This window comes from Cololabis saira, chromosome 1, assembly GCF_033807715.1.
Source record: "Cololabis saira isolate AMF1-May2022 chromosome 1, fColSai1.1, whole genome shotgun sequence".
Classification (NCBI taxonomy): Eukaryota; Metazoa; Chordata; class Actinopteri; order Beloniformes; family Belonidae; genus Cololabis; species Cololabis saira.
Window position 1 is genome coordinate 13,858,071 of NC_084587.1, and position 26,691 is coordinate 13,884,761.

At 38.8% G+C, this 26,691-nt stretch overlaps 1 protein-coding gene across 1 annotated transcript; it reads right to left on the reverse strand.

The window, feature by feature from the left end:
* Positions 1-1,524: 1,524 nt before the first annotated feature.
* ugt8 (UDP glycosyltransferase 8) lies at positions 1,525-26,473 on the reverse strand. Its single transcript, XM_061744302.1, has 6 exons — positions 26,265-26,473; positions 19,499-20,331; positions 15,844-15,986; positions 8,432-8,508; positions 6,464-6,683; positions 1,525-4,595 (listed from the first exon to the last, which is right to left on the reverse strand). Exons 2-6 carry the CDS (start codon positions 20,327-20,329, stop codon positions 4,217-4,219), a joined length of 1,650 nt encoding a protein of 549 aa, XP_061600286.1. The 5' UTR covers positions 20,330-20,331; positions 26,265-26,473; the 3' UTR covers positions 1,525-4,216.
* Positions 26,474-26,691: the final 218 nt, after the last annotated feature.

Sequence of the window (26,691 nt, forward strand, 5' to 3'; positions counted from 1 at the left end):
AATAATTCACAGGGCCAGTGAGTGAAGTAGGGTACCAGGCAGGGTGTTTTGTTACCCCAGCTTCACTCAGCACGGGCATACAGCATTAGATAACTCATGCGTGTGTGTGTGTGTGTGTGTGTGTGTGTGTGTGTGTGTGTGCAGTTGTCTACTTTAGATGATTCTACCATCTGATACTTGCAGAAGCCTCTTGCTGCCTGGTAACAATTCCTGAGAGAAAGGCTATACATCTCCTACCAAACTGAGACTGACAACAACTACTACTGTCACAAACAGTATATATATATATATATATATATATATATATATATATATATATATATATATATATATATAATGTCAGATAATATTGAATAAAATGAATGTGCTTGTTGGTTCATTATTGTTTTATTGCAGCGCTGAAAACATGCAAGGCCCAATAACTGAATAAACTGAACAAATTAAAGGAGCTTGAGGCAAGAATAAGAAATGAGGCTCATTAGCGCCACGACGACTGTCGGGGGTACTGCAGCCAACAGTGAAGCCGGCACGGGAGAACGCGCATGCAGCGTAATGTGACGTCACATCCGCAGGACAGCGCGGGAAATTCGGGCCCGGAATTGCAGCACATTTTGCAGCACACAGCCTGTTCAAGGCAACGGAGAGATACACTAGAGGGCTCATTCTTCACTGACCCACCAGTCTGGCCCTCGGCAGGAGGGTCCCCCCTTATGAGCCTGGTCCTGCTCAAGGTTTCTTCCCTCCTAAAGGGGAGTTTTTCCTTGCCACTGTTTGGCTTAAGGTTTTTCTCCCACTAGAAAAATTGTCATTGTTTATGTAATAACTGCTCGGGGGTCATGTTCTGGGTATGGGTCTCTGGAAAGCGTCTAGAGACAACTCTGTTGTATTAGACGCTATATAAATAAAATTGAATTGAATTGAATTGAATTCTTTTTGGTTTAGAACGCTTCATCTGACATTATTACTAGAAAACTTAAAACGTATACACATTTTTTTCAATTAATCCTGCCTCAATCCTGCCTCATGCTCCTTTAAATATTTTTTTGATGATTTTTTTGCTACCAAGTAGAATGCTTTTGTAATCAACACATTGCTCTCTGCACTCAAGCCCGTGTTTAAATGCAAGTGAAATAAAAGTTTGTATCCACAGTTTTTGCTTGTGGATCCAACAGCTTTAGTTGCAGGTGGATCTAGTAGTGGAGCAACTATAGCATCGGCACCGACCGAAAACTAATTAGATTTAAAGTAAAAAGCATTACTAATCATTTTAATTTTGCACTTAAGTAGTGGGTGGAGTCAATTGCCCTCCAAACCAAAGGTCACCTATTCCGGCTGATGATCAATCCTTTCACGTGCCAGCGTCCCTGAGCTGGAAACTTACGTCACCTGGTAACAAGCTCAGATAAACGGGGAGGGTTGAGTCAGGAAGTGCATCTCATGTAACACCTCTACATCCGGAAAACTAATATTCTAATAATACAACAAATCAATAACATCTGCAAACAAAATATGCAATTTTATTCAGCATTAGTATTTTGTTTACAATCTATTTACAACATAGACACATAACAGAAAAAGCAAGGGCTTTGTATCATTTCGCAATTAAGGTGAAATAAAATCTAAACAAATGGAGTTACTACAGAGAGCTAATACATTTGAGGAGGGAGGAATAAAAAGACCAAAATAAAAACTAAATCCATGAGCTGGACAACAGGAAGAAGCAAGCGCACCGATGAGGACGACATTCAAGCTGACGACGTACAAACACCACGAGACTGAAGACAGGTCAGACTGTAAAATCACGTGCAGAAATGCTAGAGACATTAAAGACCGGGCCAAAAACATTAATACTGAAAAATATCAAAAAGTAGATGAATCTTCATAAACATTTTTACACTTCAGACCCTGTTCATAGCTTGTGTAGCACCTGCAGGCCGAACTAAACAGCAGCTATAGCCGCCGGCTGATGTTATTGATGATTTTAATGATCCAGATGTGAGTAAGATCATCTCATTTTTATCTTTTGTTGGTTTCCATTTTCAGCAGCACTGGGTTGTGCTGTGCAAGTGTAATCGCAGCTCACAGAGAAAGAAAGGTAATGAGATTGGGGTTTTTTTTTTTCACTTTAAAAAAATGATTTGTGAACACTGAGAACATGTCGATGTTAAGTTTTAAACGTCTCAGTAGGTAAGTGAACATTTGCTCTGTTTTCTTTGCAATTATTCCTCCTCTTTTGTTTTTTTTTTGCCTGGGAAGCAATTATTTAGTCGGTAAACAATTCCTTTGTAAAGGATGTAAAAAAAAAAAAAAACAGTTGGTGAGTTTAAAAAAGCAGATGTTCTGTGTGTGCGGCCTGCAAAACACATGTTCATGACATTTTTATGTCCACAAGCACCTGGCTTTCTGAAATATCCATGAGCAAGATACTTAATCCCCGCCTAGTGTTCAGACCTCGCAGCTCTGTACTTTGAGCCTGCAGAACTGAGAGAAAAGAAAATTCCACTGCAGGGATCAGTGTCACTTTGTCACAAAACAATTAACTGCAGAAGTAGTGGGGTTCGCCTTTATTTCTGAACTATGGCATTCCTTCTTTCTGCTTACACCCTTCTTCTTTTTTTTTCTATTGAAAATTAACAGACATGGCAGATAAGGAAAGGAAAGTAAGGTTAAAATAATGACGTTAAAAAAAATGACTGCCTCGTTCAAGGAAAAGAAAAGGTAACTCTTTACTTGTTATGAGTAGATATCAGGGAACAATTCAAATTTCTGTACATTTATTTTGATGGGCTAAAACATATCTCAACTGCTTTCCCATACACTCAGTCTAAAGCAGTATAATGATCTAAAACACTCAGGCGCTGTAACGGTAACAAGCACACATGCACTCTTGAATTCAAGCATACTGCACACGTGTGTATTTGCATTATAAAAAGCCACCTGTGAGGTTGTGAATCATTCATGCTCAAAATTAATATAAATTACATCAGGTCCGTCAGTTTGGACGCGGACTTAAACAGCAAAAATTGAAAAAAAAACAGACATGAAAAGGAGTGAGACATTATGTGGGAGTTGCTTCCTGAAACTTTTGCCGACATACGTTAGAATTATTACATACATTATCAAATAATTAATCAAATCAATCACAGATGAATGAAAGTCAAGTCTAGCACTGGAAATGGCAACGGCAGGAATCTTTACAGTTGTAATAAATAGATGATGGATGCAGAATTGGACTAAAAAAAGTAACAGTCATGAATATATAATCTTCCGGCTCGTCCCTGATCGCTGAGACGAGCCAAAGCCCGTACCCCTACAGGGCTCCGCCTATCCACAGTATCCTCACTGGTTATCTTTACTGTAACGTATATTATTGATATAAGCACCTTTTCGCACAGATATGCCAAAAAGAGCTCACTTTCCATGAGAGACGGGAGACAGTGGGAGAGCCTCACTGCCCAATGCAATCACATGTTGAATCAATGCTCCTAACTAACAGTACATGTTTGGTTTGTTTGACCTGCAGGATACGGACTTGGAAGAAAAGGAAGAGCGCATCTACCAACATGCTGTCATTCGACCCATGGATGACATAAGTTTAAATTAAGATAAGCTTAAAAAGATCTGTCATTAAAATGCATTTGTACAGCAATAAATAGACCTATCTTGTATTTACAGTTTACCAGACACTTGGAAGTTTGCAGTTAAAAACATTAAAATCTAAATATTTCTAAAGCTGTTTGTTTTCTGGTTTTGCTCTGAGGATGAGGGGTTGGCGATCAGCATTCCCCCTCTTCATCGTCACCTCCGTTGGTTGAAGACGGCAGGAAGACAACGGACAACACGCCGGAGAGGTGGCGTTCCCGTAGAAACAGCGTCCTCCGATGGGCCTTTCCTGTGTTTCATCCTCGAAGGCTTCCCACTGTCGTGCTGTATTTGCTTTAGCTGCAGTTGTTATAGTTTTCTTTTTTGTTAAATTTGCCTCGTTGCACACATAAACATTCACCCACACATACACACAGATTTGGAGCACCCGATGCCTTTGCTCTGTATCCTCCCACAGCCTCACGCTCGCTCTGAGTAGCAGTTGCCTCTTGAAGCAGATCTAAGAACATTTTTTTTTTTTCCCCTCCAAGCTCTCATTAAACTACAAAACCACACCTAGAGCTGTGTCCTCAGGGGCAACTTCTCCCTCTTCCCTTCCGTGCCGTTCAAAGCGTTAATTCATCTTCTTTTCAATTTTCAAGGAGCCGTTGCGATTGTGTTTCCCGTTGGCTATGGTCTCGCTATGGCAGTGTCCGTTGGTCATGCTCCCGTCGTCCCTGGTGACGCCTCTTCGGCTTTGGTCCCCGACTTTCCCCCTCAGGAGTCGCGCTAGTCTACGGAACGCAAAGCCCGTGAGAGCCACGGCGGCCACTATGCTGAGGATCACATCCACCAGGAAGTACTGGAAAGGAGACACGTTGTATACAGCTGAGCGCAGGTGGCTGGCGCCGTTGTGGCGGAGGATGTAGCTGATCCAGTATACGGCTCGGGTCACCGGGTGGCCCGGCTGGTCCTTGTGAATGCTGGACAGGAGACGTGCTTGCTGGCGGTACCTGGGTTTGCAGAGACACACGAATATTTACTTGAGTAAAAGTAAAAAAGTACTTGGTGAAAAAACTACTCAAGTACTGAGTAACTGTTGAGTAACGTCTGATTTATTTTTTTAACACAACCATTCAAACAGAAAAAAGTACAAAATAATCATCTTCAGGCAAATTAAATCAATAAAATAATAAAATAAATTAAAAATTAATAAAAAATAGCTTAAATTAAAATAATCTTAAAGTAAATTCAAGTACTTTAATAAATAATAAAATAAATAAAATAATAACAGAATAAAAAAATAAATTAAGCACAAGTAGCACAACATTTCAAGCCTTTGTACTTTTCTTTTTTAACCAGAACTAGAACAAGCCCATGAACTCATAGAAACTCTGTGTGTGTTTGAGTCTGTGTAAATGTAACAAAACATGCAAAAACAAACATTTTTCCCAAAGAATCACCCAGTGACTTCATGAGATTGACGCATACGCGGATAAAAGGGATAAAAGAAAAGTAACAGCTCAACGTAGCCTAATGTAGCGGAGTAAGAGTAACAGTTTCTCCTTCACAAATCTACTCAAGTAAAAGTAAAAAGTATAGTGATTCAAAACTACTCCTAAAAGTACCAAATTTCCCAAAACGTACGCAAGTAAATGTAACGGAGTAAATGTAACTCGTTACTACCCACCTCTGCACACGAAGAAGTCAAAGGGTGAAGAAAGATCAAGGTACAGATTTAAATATTGACTAAGTGAATATCAGCTTTATCCCAGAAGTGTCCTGCCGTAAGATCAGTGGTTCTCAACCTTTTTGGGGTCCTGAACCCCCTGCAAGGTCTTTTTTTAAATCGTGACATCATCTACTTCTTTTTTTCTTGTTCTTCTTCTTTGTGTTACTGTGCTTATCGTGTTCTTCTCTGTTTTGTTTTTTTTTACATTATTGCAATTTCAAGCACTAACTTGAACTTCGCGAGTTAATGAGTGTTCCCCCAACAGCTTCCTGCATATATTTCACAATAAAAGCTTTTTTTGAGAACTGAATGGCACCCACTGAAACGCTAGGGGGCTCTTCATTGCAAAAGGATGCAGATCGTGTTACGTTTGTATTAACGGTGCCATGCAGTAACCTCAAGAATGCAAACGGGTGCAATATTTCTTCTTAAAATACAATTAATGATGATTGTGAAAGAGAAAAAGAAGGTCCTGTTACCCTCTGTAGTTTAGGTAGATAAAGGTCTCGGTCACATTTGAATAAAATAATAATCTATTTCTATAAATGTCAGATACGGAAGAGTATTAGGGCCATGCAGGAGAAAAAATATTTGAGAGGGGAAGATTTTTTTTTATTGTGCACTTCGAGAAAAAAGTCGAAATGTCGAGATTAATGTTGAAATACAAATTCGAGAAAAAAGTCGAAATGTTGAGAAAAAATTCAAAATTTCGTGAATAAAGTTGAAATGTTGAGAAAAAAGGCAAAATTTTGACTTTATTCTTGAAATTGTATTTCAACATTATTCTCGACATTTCGACTTTTTTCTCAAAATTGTACTTCAACATTATTCTCAACATTTCGACTTTTTTTCCTCAACATTTCGACTTTTTTCTCGACATTTCAACTTTTTTCTCGAAGTGCACAATAAAAAAAAATCTTCTCCTCTCAAATATTTTTTCTCCTGCCTGGCCCTAATACTCTTCCGTAGCCAGAGGACCTTTTAAAAATTAAAAAAAAAATTATAATCAGGGTTCCACAGACCCCTTGCAATTACACCACGGACCACTAGGGGTCCGCGGAAAAGGATCACCACATGGCACTGAAAAACAATAACACTGATATAAAAATATTTCATGTGCACAGAAAACAAGAGGAAAACAGAACTAACCTGCTGTCTTTGATGACGCTCGTCAGGGCGACATAGAGATCTTCCTCTGACATGTATTTCCAGTGTAGCATGACACCCATGCCTTTGGCTGCCACACGAGTCATAGTGTCATAGTGGTCTCCAAAAAGAGGCACGCCCACCACCGGCACGCCGTGGTACATGGCTTCATAGATGCTGTTCAGCCCCCCGTGGCTCAGGAACGCCCTCGTGTTAGCGTGGCCTAGAAAAAACAATAAGGGAACGTTTTGTTTGTGGATTAGGTGTTTTAGGAGCAGGAGCAGCTGGATCTTGAGTTGTTGGTATTAGTATTACGCTGGCAATTTGGTGTTATTTTATGCTCCGGCCTCCAGAGGTGAAACGAGTATTGCTAAAGATCAAAATGAGCAACTAAATTGTAAAATGAGTGGCCTTATGAAGCATTTAAGGATCCATTGGGTGAAGGAGTGGGAGGGGATTATTAGGTCAGAGGGAGGCGGAGCCACAACTGCTAATTATGGAGTGCTTTTCAGAAAAGAGTTAAAAACCAGAAAGCCAATGCAGTAATGGGTAAAGTTGTAAAATTCATAGTGCTGAATGACCAGACTGTCAGTTCACCTTTGGAGCTTTTACACTAGTGCCTACCCAGCCCGACTCGCCTCGCCTTCCCTCAGTTTTGCGCTTTTCCACTAGGGGTCGAGGCGGGTGGAGGCGTGCTGAGTAGATACTTTTTCTGTATCTATTCTGCCGAGGTTCTAAGCGGCTGAGTCGGCTGAATCTGACGTCATCACACTACAGGCCACCGATTGGTCGGGGGGTTGGAGTCAGACGTCTGAGTCAGGAGGCGGAAATCAGCGAAAGAGCGACTCTGACGGCGGCTTCTTGTTCATTTTACTCGACCAGCAACGGCAGCGCAAAAGTCTGTTTCATGATCCAACTCTGAGGTGCAGATGTTCATAAACCTGGTGGCTGAGGAGAGAATTAAAAAGGGATCTAGACGGGCGTTAAGGAACAACCAGATCTACCAGGAGCTCTGTCACTTCATAGCTGCTCACGGCTCCAAGCTGACTTTTCAGCAGCGCCGAGACAAACTAACAAAAAAAAGCGCCGCCGCTTGAAGCTTCTTTCACTCTCATTTTATAACTTGATATCGACATCTATCATCTCCTCCAGGTTCTACATCTTTATTGTTGTTGTCTTCTTCGTTTGGATCACACAATCAAATACGTCACAGCAGCTTTGCTCCAACCCTCCTACTTCTGATCTGGGTATTGAAAAGAAACGAGGGCAAGGCGAGTCGAGTCGGGCTGAGTAGGTACTAGTGTAAAAGCGCCATTGTAGTTGAAAGACAGTAGAAAGTCAGGTGGGTCGAAAATATATCTGATGATTCTCAAAGCCCAGGTAACAGAATCGTCTTGAAAATTAAATATCCCAACATCTGTATTGAAAAATATCTGTCTTATCTTTGAACATAGGATATGGAAAAGACAAGTTTGTGAACAGTAACTTAATTTGTGTGGGTTTACTGAACTCCAAAAGTTTGGTAAGTTTTGTTCGGTGGGTTCAACAGCATGAGAAGACAAACTAGTGCATAAAAAAATATAAGGGTTCTAATGGGAACAGTTCTTTTAAAATGGTTCTCACTTGCGGAGTCTCTGCGGTCTTAGCTAAAATCGTGTTACGTCAGAGCTGATTACAGCCAATATCACACGGTTTTTGCAAGTACTGAAGTGGGATACACAGTTAAGAGTCTGTTGCTACCGTGGGTGATGAGAACGGGTGGAAGGATCAAAGCCGTCCCAAATTTAACGTAGTCGGCAATGATTTTTGCAAAACACAAAACGGATCACCCCTGTTTCAATGCAGGTGTTTTCAAAAAGCCAGAAGCATCATGGGAAGAGTTGGATAGTTTTATAAAACATATCATTTATTAAACCAATCTATACAGGAGTGAGACACAGAGGTTATGGGATATGCTAATGACGGACTTACCCAATAAGTCATTCTGAGGCATCCAATCAACAAGCTTGGTGTTGTTGCCGAGGTTACTGGGTGGCACACCAGAAAATCTAAAAAAGGAAAAGGAAAATATGAAGGGGGCAGACAAACAATGGTGATACACTTTATCTTAGTTTGAGGAATGTGTGAGCACGAAGAAAATCCCGAACTCTAATCTCAAGGGAACAAAAGCTACCAACATTGAAATCCACATTTATCTCCCGAGTGACACTGACGCTGATTAGAGACGGAAATGCACACATAGCAAACCTAACTGCATAACCAGAGGGCAGAAAAACCTTTTTGTCTTTTTTTTTTTTCTTTCTTGCTGCTATTTGACCTCTCCTCATATCTAACCGGCTGGTGGAGTGATCCAGGAGCTGAACATCTCACGTCGTCATTACATTTTTTATTTTATTTTATTAGTTGGCACACAATAAAAGTAACACTTACAATCAAAATAGTAAAACAAATGTGACAGGAGAGGCCAAAAAGCCAACAGGCTTATGCAGCAGACCTCCCCTCAATTTAGGAAGTAAAACAGTCATTACAAAAAATCTAAGACAAAAACACAACAAGACGAAGACTATAAACCAAAAACAAAGAAGGTTAGACTACATAGTTACAGATCATCAACACAAAAAAAAAAAAAAAAAAAAAAAAAAATCAACAAAGAAAACTTTAAATGTGAATTAAATGAAATGATAAATATCTTTTAAAAATCTCTAGAGAAGCAGAGCTTTTGATAATGTGAGATTTGGAATTCCATATCTGTACACCGCGATATCTGAGGGAATACTGGCCGTGTTTAGTTTTATAAAAAGGAAGATGAAGATGATTAATCTGTCTAGTATTATATGAATGTCCGTAGAGTTAGAAAAAGTTGCCAGTCTTACAAATCGTTTTTGCATTAAATAAAATTGATGTTGAAGATAAAGTTAATGCCGTGTAAATGATGTTATTGTCCACTCGGTCACCAGTGAGACGTCAGGGTTTTAAACACAGTTCAAATGGTGGTAAAACCACCTGGAGGGTGATTGTCATCTGAGGAAGCCTCCTTCATCAAACAACTTTAAGGAGCCAAAAGAGTCCTGAAGACTTCCCAAAATGACCATGACATGGAAGGCTAATGGACATGTATCGTTAAATGGTTTAAAGTACAGCTAAGGATGGCTCGGGCTTTTCATTCTACTATTCTTCTACTACCACTTCTACTTAGTCAGGATATGTTACACATTGCCATGGTGACACTGCCTGCAACATCCTGGAGAAACATAAACAAGGAAGCACAAGACCTGTACAAGTGGGTGTTGCTAGCTTTGCTTTTCTTTTTTAAAACAGCCTTTCTTAGGTCCTCAAACGTAGCCTGTTACAATTCTATTATCTTTTATATATGTTTATCATTAGATGGTAAAGAGCGTAAACGTTCGTTAGGGAGAAAAGTCAACATAAGTCAAAGCAGTTCTGAGTTAGAATGCTAATATATATATATATATATATATATATATATATATATATATATATATATATATATATATATATATATATATATATATATATATATATATATATATATATATATATATATATAAATATATAATATGTTTGCAGCGAAATGACAATTAATGTTTAGCCAGGGGAGCTAAAGGAGCTAAACTGCTATTTTAAGCTGCTGACAGGACTCAAAAAAGTCATTCCACTTAATTGATGCTGTGCATATTTTCTCCAAAGACAAACTGGGGTCCTTTTATTCTTTAATATGTACATAAATTGTATCAAAATGAGTGTTTGTAAAGATATCGCCATCTGTCGATTGCTACAATGCCATGTTAAAATGACCTTAGTTTGTCCATAGGGACCCTATTCACACAATTATTTAATTACTGAAAGGTTTATACTCTGCCATCTACAGTAATAATACACCTAAGGTTGTTATAACTTTGGAGTATTGTTTAAATAAAATATGTAATATTGATAGTTTGGACTCTGTCATTATAGATTCCAAAACAGCTGACGACAGTTTCTAAATGTTGATTGGTGAATGCAGGCAGTAAACATGCCAGCAACTTTCTTTGGCATTTTTGATAACATGATTATAACGTACTCTCTTACCGAGGGTAATAATGCAAATGGTGAGTTTCTAAAGTCTACAGTAATCTCCTTTTAGTCAGCAGCCAGTTAGCTCAGCACACAGAAAGAGGAATCCAGCCCTCATATCAGCGCCTTCTAACGTTCACAATTGAGCACATTATCACAAACTGTTAAGTTTGCATAAGTGAACTTCCAATACAGCTGCTCTCAGGCACAGTGGAACTCATCTAGATCCAAAACATCGAGTTATAACGCTTGCAGACCATGTTTATATCTATGCTGACATTGTTACACTGGCCTAAATAAAAAAAAACAACACACATCTAATGAAAAAACCTCATGTCAACTCAGTAAACTTTTATAATTGTAAACCAAAGTAGGAACTACACCCGTGACGTTAAGCTAATAAAACAAGTGCTTCTTTTAAACTCAGAGGACTCTGCATTTTATATGACGAATACTACTTAAACCAGGGGTCGGCAACCCGCGGCTCTAGAGCCGCATGCGGCTCTTTAGCGCCGCCCTAGTGGCTCCTGCAGCTTTTTCAAAAAATGTTGACCTTTTTTTTTTCCTTTTTCTTTTTTCTCTTTTTTCTTCTTTTTTTCTTCCTTTTTCCTTTCCTTTTTAATCTCGACATTTCGACTTTTTTCTCGAAATTCTGACTTTTTTCTCGACATTTCGACTTTTTTTATCAACATTTCGGCTTTTTTCTCGACATTTCAACTTTTTTCTCGAGATTGTAGTTCAACATTAATCTCGACATTTCAAGTTTTTTCTCGAAGTTTTGACTTTTTTCTCGACATTTTGACTTTTTTCATGAAATTTTGACTTTTTTCTCGACATTTCGACTTTTTTATCAACATTTCGACTTTTTTCTCAAGATTGTACTTCACATTAATCTTGACATTTCGACTTTTTTCTCGAAATTTTGACTTTTTTCTCGAAGTGCATAATGAAAAAAAAAATCAGTTATAACGAATATAGATACATGCAGCATGTGTTGCCTTCATTCTAAGACTTATACGAGACTTTTAATTTTTTGCGGCTCCAGACATATTTGTTTTTTGTGTTTTTGGTCCAATATGGCTCTTTCAACATTTTGGGTTGCCGACCCCTGACTTAAACGCTCCTTGAAACTGGTTTTCATTCAACCTACAGTCAGAACAATTTGTAGTAGCGTCAACCACTCCCAGGACACCGCATTCCCATGCTGTGTAGATCAGTTGTGACAAACAGAAGACTTAAATAATAAAGTGGGACTCCAAGAACTGCAAAATTCACAGTCTGTGTATGAAGCAAATACACTGCACATGCATGCTGCATTACGACCTCCATTTCCTCCCCTTTCATCTCTCGTCAACAAAGCATCACTTCATTGTCCCTCCGGTCAAAGCCGCCATTCATGGAGCCATTAAGCAATGACACAATTCATTTGGCTTGATCCCTGTCAATCCATCAGTCCTCTTCCTCTTCCATCCTCAACGTTTAAGAGAACCACTGTTGCCACACTAAGGGCCTGATTTACTAAAGGTTTGCGTGCGTAAAAACGTGTGCAAACTTGACAGCACCCGCAAACCAAAGTGCCAGCTGATCTACTAACAGCGTGCAAAGAGGACTGCGCCTCTCAAATGCGCAAAATAGCACACGCTATTCATTTAGTACTTTTGATGAATAATCAATATGGGGCGTACCCGCCAGAAATCGCTAAATACTGGGAGGGGAAAATGCAAATATCTCCATTTACCAACCGCAATGAGATTTACCAAGCCTGAAAGTTTTTGCGTGGATTGTGATTGCGTCTGTATTTAATACGTTCGAAAGGAAGGTGCTAATCTCCACATGCAAAAGGAGAAATATTTTATTTGAATGTTAAATCGAGTATTATTCAGCAAAAGGTTGCCACAGGAGGCACATTCATTTTTTTATTTGTGATAATAAATAAATCACGTGTTTTAATGGAGAAAAAAGTGTTTCTTATTGTGCGCCTATATGTTCTGCAGTTGTCATACCCCGGTGTTGTGCCGTATTCAGCACCCCTGCCGTGAAAAGCACCCCCTCGTCTGACAAAAATGATATTCTCATTCTGTGTCACGTTCTGTTTAGCGTCCAGTTTTGTGTTAATGATTCATGTTTAAATGCGCTCATGGATTCCACAATAGTCATACTTTCCCACAATCACAGTCACACATAACAAAAATCGGGTAAATGGTTATTGATGTCATTAATTAATAGCCTGCTTACTGTGTTGTCTTCCATAATATTTGTAAATATATATAATATAAACTCCTAAGTATGTGTTTGTGTGAGTGTGTATATATAAATATATTGAAGTGTCAGTGTGTTGTTTTTTTTCTTGGTCTACTTATCATTGAATATGCGAGGGGGTGCTTTTCACGGCAGGGGTGCTGAATACGGCACAACAATTTGCCTCTTCCACTACTATCTCTAACTCCAACTCGTCAAATTTCATTTTGCGCTTGCGACTATATCCTGCTTTCCATCCAGACTCTCCATGGCGCAAAGTTTGCGCCGCAAAGACGCGCAACACCTCATTTAAATACTGAGGTTTGCACCTGTTATCAATTGCGCACGCAATCTTAGTTGATCACCCGCAAAACACACAACAACAGCACGCGCAAACTTTTTCAGTGCACATGCAATTTAGTACTCTTTATTTAGGATCTTAGTAAATCGGGCCCTAAGTCTTGGATTTTCAAGGAGAAATGTTGTCTCCAGCTTCTATAAATAATAATAAATACAGAACGTTTTGCTCCTTAATTAGTTACCAATGATGTTGCGAACGAAGAACTGATATTTACTACGCGTTCTCTGGGAGGATATCAATTGTTGCGGCAGGGTGAGGTCATAGGATTCAGCATGTACAACCCAACGTGTCATTTTTATTTTTCATTTTTTAACCAGGCCCAAGTTTTAAATCACATTCCGGTTACAGAAGGGGGCTGCCTTGAAGGACACCGGTCTTCCCAGATACTCCTTAGATAGCTGTAGTAGTGATGGAGTTCACGCAGAGAAGTCTCTTAACTAAAAGTTAAATTTAACAAATGATATTTTAAAGGAGCTGGATGTTGTTTTCTGTTAAACTATCGGCTTTAATTTCATTTTAAAGTATATTTGATTATTTTTTAGGATGTTTTGTCTGCCTCTCACGGTCTCTTCCCCAAGTATCGCCAAAAAGACATTTCTTGGTCACATCTTTTCAAAAACTGGAAATAATTTTATGCCACTATATTCAACATGGACACAAATGAAACTAGTTAACAGAGTTACAGCAGACATCATGGCTAAGACACTAAAGTGAATGATGATGGAGAGAAAACAAGACAGTGATCAAGCGTGTAAATCATGGAATGTGTTGTAAAAGACTTGACCGTTGAGATATAAATTGCAAATGTTCAAGTTTTTGATTTATGAAACTCACAGACTTTTCTGGACACCTGTTTTGTATATTAAAAATGGTCAATAAGACATGTTTTAAATGCAGAAACAATTATTTTGGTAAGTGTTCATTCATCAATCTTTCATTTAGTCTTTAAAAAATAAAATAAAGTGAACTGAAACACACGACTCGGCCTCAAGTCTATGTCTCTCACATATGACTTTAGTAACTATTATCTTTCTTTCCTGTAGGAAAACTATTTTGTTTTCAACGAAAAGAAAAACATTCTTGTGTTTCTCCTGTAGTGAGTTAAGGATTTGCAAATCGCCTAATTCTGCTTCTATTTACATTTCACACAGCACATGAACTTTTTAGCAAACATTACTGCAAAGAAAGACAAAATCCTTATTTTCTTTCCTCCCTGCTAAAGTCGGATGAACAGTTTGTCCAATGACAAGTACCTTTGAACTTTATGTTGCACATCTTTTTGTTTTGTATCTATCATGCATTTCCAGGGGCTATATTGTGCAGCGTTTTAGCTAAGGTCAACAGTTGAACAGAGACATTCAAATATTAACCTAGCAAATTCATAAAAAAAGGAGAAAAAAAACATCCAACGTATGTGCTCAGGTCAGAGCTTTACTCTCCTTTTTTTTCTTTTCTCAGTTCATATGACCTCAAACAGTTCAGTTTGGCTCTGAAATTCCTTCATCACACATGGGACCAGAATGTCACAAAGCAACGCTGCTCCCCGTGGTCAATGAATGACAGATTCTTAAAAATGCCAAAGCAAGAGTTAAGGATTAACAGGATGAAAAACTTTCTCTGAACCAGGTCTTGACCTTTTTCTCTTCTCAATTTATAACATTTACTCTTATATTTAGCATTTGTCGCACAATTAATAGCCAAAGAGACAACATTTCCACCAGGATTACTCTGTTAAGGATTTCTTGTTATAGTAATGTGCCTTAACCCATCAGCCGATGCATTTGCAAACCTAAACCTGTTTTGAACTTTCCAATTTAACCTTGATCACATGGCTTCAACAGATAAAGGACCAATGTGGGGCTGAATTGTATTACTGGCAGAAGTAGAAAAAGACAAGACAATAAAGTCAAACGTTTAACTACATAAACAATCTGTATATAATAATAATGTTTTGGGACCTCGCAGTATAGAGTGGAGAAAGGCCTTTTTATAATGTTTAATAATCAAGTTCTGTAAGTCGAGATATTGAGAAAACTACTTTGTTCTGGATGACCTACGGTAATAGTCTGGAAACACATGTGGGTGGGGATAAACTCTGATCTGAGTGACAGTCTACCTGAGAGAAAAAAAGTGCTGCCTTTATTTTTAAAAGTGCCTTGGTAACTACAGGAATATTGTGATAAAGTTCTTTATTTTCTGTAATGCAATTAAAAAAAACAAAAATGTCATACATTCTGGATTCATTACAAATCGACTGAAAAATTGCAAGCCTTTTATTATTTTAATATTGCTGATTATGGCTTACAGTTTAAGATTAAGAGTCCCAGAATATTCAAATTTTTTGAGATAGGATATTTGAGTTTTATTAAGCTATAAGCCAGGATCAGCAATATTAAAATAATAAAAGGCTTGCAATATTTCAGTTGATTTGTAATGAATCCAGAATGTATGACATTTTTGTTTTTGTAATTGCATTACAGAAAATCACAATATTCTAATTTTCTGAGACAGTCTTCTATGTGGCTGATTGTGAGGGTCCGTGCCCTGTGACCCTGAGATTCACTCTGCTGGTTGAGTATATTTGCTAATTCTGGGCCCAGTACATTGGCAGGTCCTGTTCACATCCTTCACAGAGACATCTCTGTGTCTTTGTGTGTGTGTGTTGTGTGTTGTGTGTGTGTGTGTGTGTGCCCGTGTGCGTATGTGTTACCTCCAGATAATGCGCTGGGGTAGCCTGGCGAGGGCTCCTGCCAGCTTGTGAGCAATGTCATGGGAAAGGTACTTGACTCCAGCTCCGAATGACACAACAACAAAGCCATGCTCAGCCGAGTCATTCACCCATGCCTCGAAGTCCTGAGGAAAAATGAACATAAAGACAGTCAGTGCAATAAGACTACATGTTCCTGGGTTGTACTTGTGCACGCAATCATTCAAACGACCCCTTTTAATAATTTATTTGTTCTTCAGGAAGTATGTTTTTAGGTGTTATACTGCAAATGTTCACAGACACCTGTCACTTGACCTCCTGGGATGTTACTATAATATCGTTCATGTGCTGCTAATTAACTGAATCTAATTAAATGTGAAAGTGTGAAACAACAAACGACAGCTCTGTTCTGCAGAAATGGGGGTATTTTAAGGGTATATATGTGCACACTAGGCCTGTGTTGAAAAAATCGATTTCCCAATTCTAAATCGATTCTCATATTAATTCCTAAAAATCGATTCATATGTCTAAAGATCGATTTTTTTTTGATTTTTTTTTAAAATTTATTTATGTATTTTTTTTTTCATCATTACATTACAACTTTTGGTTATTTTTTTGTTTATCCCCAAAAAAGGAATGTTTTGTTGGACACGAGAATAACTGGTGCCATGTTTTTGCCTTTAAATATGTTTAAAGGTATGAAAACATTAAAGTGTTAGGTTATAATTGCATAAATTGTCTATATTTCATTACTTTATATACGGTACTGTCTTGGGGTTACATTTGCAAAAAATGCTAAAAACCAAATGCTCAAAAATTAGAAACCAAAATAGACCGAAAATGGAAAAAATAAAAACGCAATGTGGGAAAAAATAAAACTGATTTCATCCGTCTCTGTTTCCTCCCTGGATCTGTTTGGTAATTCTGACCCACACGATGTTTCTGAAAGCAGTCATATCAGCATTCTGGGAGCTGATTGGTCCTTACAGCATCATTAGCTGCCAATACTGGCTGTTTAATCTCAATATAATACTAGTAATATTTTGCATAACTACAGTCATATAATTCATGCAACAGCTCAAAAAACAGTTTTAATAACACTAACCCAAATCAATATCGGAATCGAATTGAATCGGATCGAATCAAATCTTGATAATCGATTCTGAATCTTAAGAATCGGAATCGAATCGATTCTTGACATTTGAATCGATCCCCAGCCCTAGTGTATATATGTGCACACGTGCATTGGGAAGGTTAGCGTTGACTGAAAGCGGTTGAAGAGTGGTCAAGGAGCAGCCATGTTGCAGTAGCAGCAGTGTGGGGTAAGTAGGGGCAGGGAAGGCTAACGGTCCAGCTGCGGCAGCTAAGGCCGGCCCTGGCACGGAGAAACCTCATGGGCACACTGGGCTCTGTGTCCCGACAGCACAGGACTACTGTCCCTACAACGCAGCCTTAGTGACCCCGTAAAAGAGTCCCAGTGTCCGCAGAGCGCTGCCAAGAACAATGACTTCGTTCTCCCTTCAACTTCCATTATAACTCCCTCCACACAACGCAGCACAATGCTCCCTATTGGCCGGAGTGGCATTCCTAAAACCCCCAGCAGCAGATACCGACGGCCCGCGCTCTCAGAGTCCAAACGCTCGTCTAACCCCCGTCACTACCCGCCTCTGCTCTACATGGCTCCCCTCCCCGTCTGTTAAAAATCTACCGTACCCATTCAGCCCAAACCCATCCTCACCCATGGCCTATAAAGGCTCGCTTTGTAGGAAGATAAGATAATACGATATTCAGTGAAAAAAGACAATGAGAACTAGTCAAAGTGTACAATATTCAAACTGTATCGGTGGGGATTTTGATCAGAGAGGAAATAGAATGAAAAGACGTAAACCGCAGGGTTATAATAGTTTTGAATTTTTCATTTTAGTTTAGTTTTATTTCGTTTTGACTTTTTCTCCTTCAATTCAGTTAGTTTTAATTCGTTTTTAGTGTGGGTTTGCTAGTTTTTATTAGTTTTTATATTTTCAAAAACGCTTAGTTTTAGTTTAGTTTTTATTAGTTTTAGTTTTAGTTTTAGTTTTGACGTCACGGACCGTGAGGCGTTACGGTGCCGTAGCTGCCAGTTGGAGATAAACGGCCAGAGCGGAATAAATTGATCATACCAAGAGGCTTATATTGACAGGGACGAAAACGAAAAATTGTATCTATAATTTCAGTTCGTTTTAGTTAGTTTTCTAAACACGCAATATAGTTTCAGTTAGTTTTTGTTTTTGTCTTTTAATTTTCGTTTTTATTTAGTTCAGTTAACGGAATTGTTTTTTCATTTTAGTTTTCGTTATTTCGTTCGTTTTCGTGAACGATAATAACTCTGGTAAACCGCTGAACAGAGTCGCCAACTATTTTGTTTGTTTCTGGGGTTTTGTTGTATTTTTTTGTAAAAAAAATCAGTTCCTTTCCGCTCCTTTACTTTAAGTCCAATTGCTGCCTCAATTGTGCACATATACTTAACATGAATACCTACACACATATCTAAATATACTCAAAAGACATCTGAAAACTGTCTAAATGGTTAAAAAAAAAAAAAAAAAACACAAGGAAAAAGGAAAAAAGCTATTTTCCCAAAAAGCAAAAGGATCAACTTTTCCTAAGTCATTCCACTGGCTGGGATAGAATATTAATCTCCTGCCTGCAGAGGAGACCACGCATTTACATTTGGACTCATTCAAGCTCTGTTGCCTTAAAATCAGCATTTTACTGCAGCAATTTAGTACCATTCTAATATAAAGATCTAAAATGTAATCACACCATCTAAAGTACAAGCACACTGAGTTTACACAATGTCTGGATTTCAGATTTTGTCTTTCCCCACCAGGGTATTCCCTGCCTCTTCCCCAGCATCTCCTGGGATAGGCCCTCGTCCCACCTTAGCGAGGTTTGGAATGATTTAAACTAGGGCTGAGCGATATATCGAGATTTTAATATATATCGATATATTTTCAAACGCGATATGGTACGAGACAATATGGTTTATATCGATTAAAAAATATATATATATCTTTTTATTTATTTTTTTAATGATTTTGATATAGCTTATTTTGTGACGATTGACTTGAATGTTTTATTTGAGATTTGCACAAATGTTTTGTTATTTGCACAACTGTCAACCTCAGTGGAAAAGTCTGCCTGTTACTGTCTACATTGTATTAATTGCACAGTGTATTTTAATTTAATTGTTATGCAGGAAAGGGATATTTGTTTTATTTTATTCAAGAAGCATTTTTATTCTATATATGCAGGCAGTTTATTTTTATTTCATTTGTTTTATACATTTTGATATTGTGCAGACCTCTGTTAATAAAGGTACCTGTGTGACATTTGGCACGAGGCTTTGTATTAAAACTGTCAGTTTTTTTAAGGGTTTGCCTCAGAAAAAAATGAAGCTAACAGAGATGCTATGCTATAATGCTTTGGGGGAAACCCCAATTATGGCACAGAAAAAATGTTGATATATATCGAGTATCGCCATTCAGCTAGAAAATATTGAGACATGACTTTTGGTCCATATCACCCAGCCCTAATTTAAACTTTAATTGATCGTAGTCAGAATTTCATACACCCCGTGTTTTTTTAGCATGCTTCACCCTGTGTTCTTGGTACTGACCTGTGGTAGTGGGCTGGGGGGCTTCGTGAGGATGCCTCCTATGTAGACCACATGTGGGAGGGTGGGCCTGGGGAACTCCAGAGCCATGTCAGTGCACAGCATCCACAACCGGCTCCCCTGCACCAAGTCAGCCATTGCAGCGTGAGGCGTTACTCCATGTTTCTTCATAATCCGGTCGTATTTGGGTAATGCAATGTAATGGACTCCAAAGCGTTGTGCCAGGTAAACAGCTGTGTTTGCGATCCTCTGCATTAAGGACATGCGGTCCGTCAGCAATGAGTTGAACTCGGGTACGTATGATAATGGCGCTGGGGCTCCCACTTCTGCCGGGTACCACAGGCCTGTGCTGAACACAGCATATTTCACGCCAAGGATGTGAGCGATTACAAAACCACACATTTCATTGGGGTCCACTAGCAGCAGATCAAACTTGGCTTCTTTCAGACGGTTCATTACTTCAACATTGCCAACGACAGCATCACAGTTCTGAGAGTAGTGGTCAAGAATGTCAAACAGTTCAAGAAATGTCAGGCGGCCTGAGAAGATGTTGCTGACTTTGGATTGGAGAAAGCTGTCAGCCGTGCTGCTGTTGAAGATTCCTGGATAGCGCTGCAACTGGAAGTGAGGAGAGGGCGAGACCTCGCGACCCTCTGAAATTAGAAAATGGGTCTCGTGGCCCTCTTGGCTTAAAGCCGTTGCCAGAGTCTTGAAGATGTAGAGGTGTGATTCAAACATGATAGGCGGGACCACAATCACTTTAGAGGCCCATGTTGCTCTGGAACTCCAGGTGAGGAGGCCAAGGAGGACCAGGAGTGATGATGGTAGTAACATGGCTGAAGTAAAAAGAAAAAAAATGGGTAATGTTAGCATTGTATGACCAAACAAATGGAAGTAAGGGTCGACTTCAATACTGCTCTATAGGCGAAGAAACATTTCAAGGGGACAAAGAAATGCATAATTGATTACAAATTTTAACTGGACTGAAACCAAATCCATGCTACAGAGTACAGTACATCATCTTTTGCTTGGTCCTATCTCACCTGTTACCATACTTAAACCCCTCTTCTGGGTACTTATTGTTTGCTGGATAGCCTGCTACTAAAAATAGGGCAGATTTCAAAGGCGAGTCAATTTCTTCAAGAAACTACATACCACTCAATACACATTAAATAACAGGTCTAATGAGTTTGTCGTCAACACCAAGAGAATAAACCAATACCAGGAGAACCAGCGATGAGAATTAGGGCTGCAACGATTCGTCGACGTTGTCGACAAAAATCGATAATCAAAATTGTCGACAATGAATTCCATTGTCGACAATTGTCGCCAGACGTGTTTTTCCAACGGAGTGAGGCATCTCACTTCAATACAATCTCTGCCGAGAGTCGCGCATGCGCGATAGCGTCTCTGCCGAGCGGTAGCGGGTAAACAATAATGACGGCGGCCCGTCCTGTAGCAGCTGCGCGTAACAAAACTTCTAAAGTTTTGGAGCCTTTTAGCCTCGATACGGTAAATAAAAAGATGACTTGCAAGGTTTGCAAAGCAGACCTTGCTTATCACGGGAGCACGTTGGTAATGCACGAGCATTTGGAAAGAAAGCAGGTCGGATCTGGGTGACGAGTTTCAACAATACACCACTTTTAAATAGGACATTTTATTAACTTTTTGTATGAACAGCGGCAAAGTTGAATAAAATATCTACAGGACTGTCTCAGAAAATTAGAATATTGTGTTCTTTATTTTCTGTAATGCAATTAAAAAAACAAAAATGTCATACATTCTGGATTCATTACAAATCAACTGAAATATTGCAAGCCTTTTATTATTTTAATATTGCTGATTATGGCTTACAGCTTAAGATTAAGATTCCCAGAATATTCAAATTTTTTGAGATAGGATATTTGAGTTTTCTTAAGCTGTAAACCATGATCAGCATTATTAAAATAATAAAAGGCTTGCAATATTTCAGTTGATTTGTAATGAATCCAGAATGTATGACATTTTTGCATTACAGAAAATAAAGGACTTTATCACAATATTCAAATTTTCTGAGACAGTCCAGTATTTTTCATTGAAGTACCCATCTTTCTCGTGTTTATTATCATTTGCCACATAATTAAAGCGACATACTAAATTTAAGAAAAAATTACTAATTATCCGATTAGTCGACTAATCGTTTCAATAGTCGGTGACTAGTCGACTATTAAAATAGTCGTTAGTTGCAGCCCTAATGAGAATGTCCATCAGAAGTTTCTGACAGGCATCACCGCGACTGATAATCCTTACCAAAAGCTTTGACTTTAAAATGGCCATATCTTTACATAATTTTAAACTATAAGTGAGCTATGTGATAATCCATTGCCGTGACTGTGCTATAAGAGTATCTCAACACAATCACAGTAATTTATTAGGTTTGGATTGGTTGCGTATTGAAAATAAGAAATTGTGCTTGGATTTAAGATTCCTGATGCCTATTAGCCATGTGCATTCTTTTGTTTCACAGATATCTTCAATTTCATTGTCATCATCAAACCCTTGGGGAAAAATAAAGCTCATTAGTTGAAATAAAGGGGTATCTCCTCCAAGAACCAAACTATCTACCACCTTTCATACATCCTTGTGCGACTATCACTGACATGGTGTGGGTAGTACCAACGTCACTCAGAACCTCCGGCCGCTCTATTCACAAACACAAATACAAAAGGGCCATTATAATGTCACCATGTCATAGCCCTGCCCTATCTGCCTACTCTCATTCTCTCTCTCTCTCACTGGGATTAATAATCAACAATGAAAAATTCTTTGCAAGGAAATATCATAATCTAGAACATTCTGTTTTCCATTCCTAACCCATGTCTTCCTTGCACAGTTTGTTGCACTTTGTGTAATGTGCTAACATTTTGGAGGAAACGTAAACATCACACTGCATGACCAAGTGATCGAGAAAAGAAGTGAGAAAAGCCTACAACAATCTTCTCGCAGGGTATTCAAAAAAAAAAAAAAAAGATAAATTCTTCCACCTGCTCTTTAAGTGCCTGTAACCTTGAGTGTGAACGTGGATGTCCATAATTATGTGCCAACTGGCACTTGTGCAACCGGCAGCCTGTTAAAGGCACACACTGCCTCTGCTGTAGCAGGGGATGTCCCAGATGGATTCAGGTAGGTAGTTATTACCTTTCATCACTCCCACAAGATATTGCTCCCATTACTTTTTATAAATGGATGCCTAATAAATGGGTGCCGGTGACTCGTTTACTTTGCTTGAATCCATATCATGTGCGGGGGGCTATTCCTCTTTCTGGTTCCCATGATGTAATAAGCATGAATATAGCCAGCTGCTGCCAAAGTGAAATGCCTCGATGCAAACAGCTGAGGCGTGTTGTAAAGAGGACTCAAGGCGGCCAACGTTTTGTTTCACCAGTGTCCGCAGGGTATCGTTTCAAATACTTCAGCCTGTTAACGGTTACTATAGAAACCAGCCACTGTCTACGGAGCACCGTGATGCGTCATGACTTAGATTACAAAGTATGGAGTCTGGTTACGCTGTGCGCAGTGACGGCTGTATCTGGATTCAGAGAATTAAATGGTTAAGAAATGATGGGATAGTCTGTGTGAGGACAAAGTGGCTCAGGTGATGGACTGAACCTCCTCCAGTCGGAAGATTGGTGGTTGCATCCCCAGCTAGGTATGGAAACGTGCTGGGGAAGAAAAGTACTACTTCCCCTGATAGATACTTTGTTGTGTAAATAGAAAGCAAAATAGAAACAAAAGAAAATCACATAATTTGTAGTTTTTGCATAACCAAGAGTGCCTCTGGGCTTCAACAAACAAAATGCAAACTACAGAATAGACGCAAGGAGAACATCCTGTACAAACGCTATGAAAGGTCTATTTAGCTCATCCACAGAAAGCTATTGCAACCCACTATAAAATTAATTGATTTCCTTTTTCCCAATGTACCATGTATTGGGTAAAACTAAAAAAACGACAAAGGAAAATATACTTCACTTTGGCAATGAACACGAAATAATATAAAATGATTTGGACTTTATTACATTTTTTTAGTAATGTAACACAAGACCCAATATGATTGTAGTGTAATCAAAACCATTATCTGGGCAATAAAATAAAAATCTTGTCTTCAGGAAGATGTGACATCCAAGAACTAATAATAAGTCTAATACGCATCAACCCAAGTTGCTTATTACACCAAAAAGAATCAAATACTCCTGTAGATCTTTGCTAGTCTAAGCTGATACAAAAAAAGATGAGACACAGATATTACAATATTAAAATAATTAAAAGCTTGCAATATTTCAGTTGATTTGTAATGAATCCAGAATGTATGACATTTTTGTTTTTTTAATTGTATTACAGAAAATAAAGAAATTTATCACAATATTCTAATTTTCTGAGACAGTCCTGTATATTAAGTTAAGACAAAATATGAAATGTCTGTGTCCCATACTGTCTGCAATAAAATAAAAGTCCAAGTAAGCGTTTGTATTACTGTTTTTTTCCCCTTGTTCTTAGATTTATCCGTCTTATTTGTTTTTCTTTTTTTTCTCCACTTGGGGTTTTAATTCATTGAGTCCTAATTTTTTGTCATTCTTGTTTCATTCGTTTCATTTCTCATGGAAACACCTGGGTGCAACTTTGAATGACACCGCAGGTCTTCATCAGAGGTAGTTGGGTGTGTGTGTGTGTGTGTGTGTGTGTGTGTGTGTGTGTGTGTGTGTGTGTGTGTGTGTGTGTGTGTGTGTGTGTGTGTGTGTGTGTGTGTGTGTGTGTGTGTGTGTGCCACAGCCATAGCCACAGTCTTATTGCACAACTCACTATGATGACAGAAAAGGCAAAATTATACCCTTTCAGAAGCAGTACATTGTGATCATTAATAAGCGTGGCATACTTTTGTTCTTCATTGTTTGTTTTTTTTAATCATATCACAAGTTAAGCCTTGATAATGAGATCGAACAGCCAGTACTGAGTTAGGTCAAGATGCTACATATCAATATTAGCAACAAATATATGCCAGTGACACTCACAGATGAAACGTTCCCCAAAGTATCAGGGCGGGTATGTGTACTGCAAAATTACACACTTTACTCTCAGGTAAGACAAAGCATGAGAGCAGGTAAAGTTTACACTCTTTAGAGCATGAATAGAAGAAAAAAAAAAGGAGAAACGACTGCTGTTTACAATGGCAACATGGCCTCTTTGCAGACCCGTATCTGCTAAAGCCTCATCAGCATTTGAAAGAAAGACTCCATGAGGCACTGATAAGCTTAGTGGTAAACAGTGCACTACTGCTATTTGCAAACAGGTGAAAAAAAGGAAAGGAATTGCAGTGCAAAATTATCTACAAGGGCTTCAGCTTTTAGAATCCACTCACTCCTGTCGCTATGTCATGTATCCCCATCTTTGCCATGTTTCTGCATGTAAATACTGCAAATACCCTTTTTTCCCCACCAACATGCCACACCAATGAGAACAGGTCTGACATGCTCCGTCTTTCCATGAGTTAATAGTTGTTTCACAAAATAAACATATCAAAAGGAGAGACTGGAGCAAAGTTTCCAGTGACTTTCCAGCCACGGTCTCATTAATGCACCGCATGTATGTGAAGAAACCTGGAAACACCGATACTTCAGATATACTCACACAGTACAAAGGAGCACAGCGGTCATGCCTCTGATGGTTTTACTATGTAAAACAAGACTCACATTGTTTATATGAGAATACACAGTTCTTCCATTACAGCGGCATCTCGGCCCAGGTGTTTACTTTAAGTAAAGGCACACCTTATGACACATAGGCTACAAGCAGACCGGTTTTAAGCAATACCATGAAGGTGCTCATATAAGACTGATAATTGCAAGTTTGGCAGTGACATGATGAAATCATGTCTGTAATGGTCATTTCTGACTGCAGTGTGAAAGTAGTAGTTTTTTGTAGTTTTTTTTTAAGGGATTGGATAACATGACTTGCTCAACAGGTGTGGTGGTGCTTTTGCTGTCTGGTTTGGAAATACTGTAGGTCATCCTATTTGACTTGAGAGGGAGTTTAATATCAATTTGTTACCACCTAACAACTGTAACTGAAGAATAAAATGTTTCTTATGAGTTAAGGTGTCCCATAGATGCTGTACTACATTGAAAAAATCTCAAAGAATGTGGCATTAATTTTTAAAAAAAGCTGATTTTTCACTATAGTTAATCCAACGTAATACGCAAGCATTTCCAAAGCTATTAATACCACAGTAGGTTGAAATTTCAAATCGATTTAACCCCAAGGCGTTAAAGGTACATTCAAAGCAGCCAAAGTGATCAAATGTAACAGAATCTATCCACACCTGAATTCACAAAGACATGATAATCGTTCCATAATTGCTTACGATGACAATGTCGGCAGGGGTAATTTCCCAGAGGACATGAACGCAACAACCTGCATCCACCTGAGTAAAGGGTGATTTATGGTCCCGCGTTACACCAACGCAGAGCCTATGGCGTAAGGTACGCGGAGACGCGTACCCCTACGGCGTAGGCTCTGCGTCGATTTAATGCAGAACCATAATTCAGGTTTAAGAGAACGGTTTCAACCACACACCTTTCAATTACAAAAAAGTTCCTCGCTGCAAACCTCACCGAAACCAGGTTACTAATCAAGCCGTATAAGTGAGAAAAATAAAAAGAGTGAGGGGTTTTGCAGAGTAAATCGGGCTACACCTGCTGTGAAACGCACTTGTCCGCCGGTTAAATGGCCTTACCTTGATACTGGCGGGTCTGGAAAAGTGGAAGTTGAAACAGCAGTAGTCCTGACTTTTAATGGACACAATTTAAAGTGTCGACAGAGAAGAAAAAAAAAAAAAAAAAAAAGCTATTGACTTTGGGGAGGGGGGTGGGTGACTATAATGATAAAATGAATCCCCAGGAATTGAATACGACGGAGGAAGCATGAAACTGGCAGTCCCTTTCACAGAGGCGGTGAGAGGCGGGGAAACTGCTGCAGGATGGAAAGAAAGGGAGTGGCAGAGGTGAAGAAAAAAACCCCAGCTGAGTGGTTGGTTGACAATGACAAAATAAGGGTGGGGAGTACTCTTATAATCGCCCATACAGGTACTTTGCCTCTTATCATCGGGGACTGATGAATGTTTTTACTGTCAGTTCTTCTCAAATAAGAGTAGAAGAAGTCAA

Excerpts from the sequence above, each read along its gene's own strand:
- ugt8 (XM_061744302.1), bottom strand. The coding sequence starts at position 20,329 with ATGTTACTACCATCATCACTCCTGGTCCTCCTTGGCCTCCTCACCTGG. Across the intron at positions 8,509-15,843 it reads CCCCAGCGCATTATCTGGAG|ATTTTCTGGTGTGCCACCCA; the intron begins GTAACACATACG and ends TTCCTTTTTTAG. Across the intron at positions 6,684-8,431 it reads GCCTCAGAATGACTTATTGG|GCCACGCTAACACGAGGGCG; the intron begins GTAAGTCCGTCA and ends TGTTTTTTCTAG.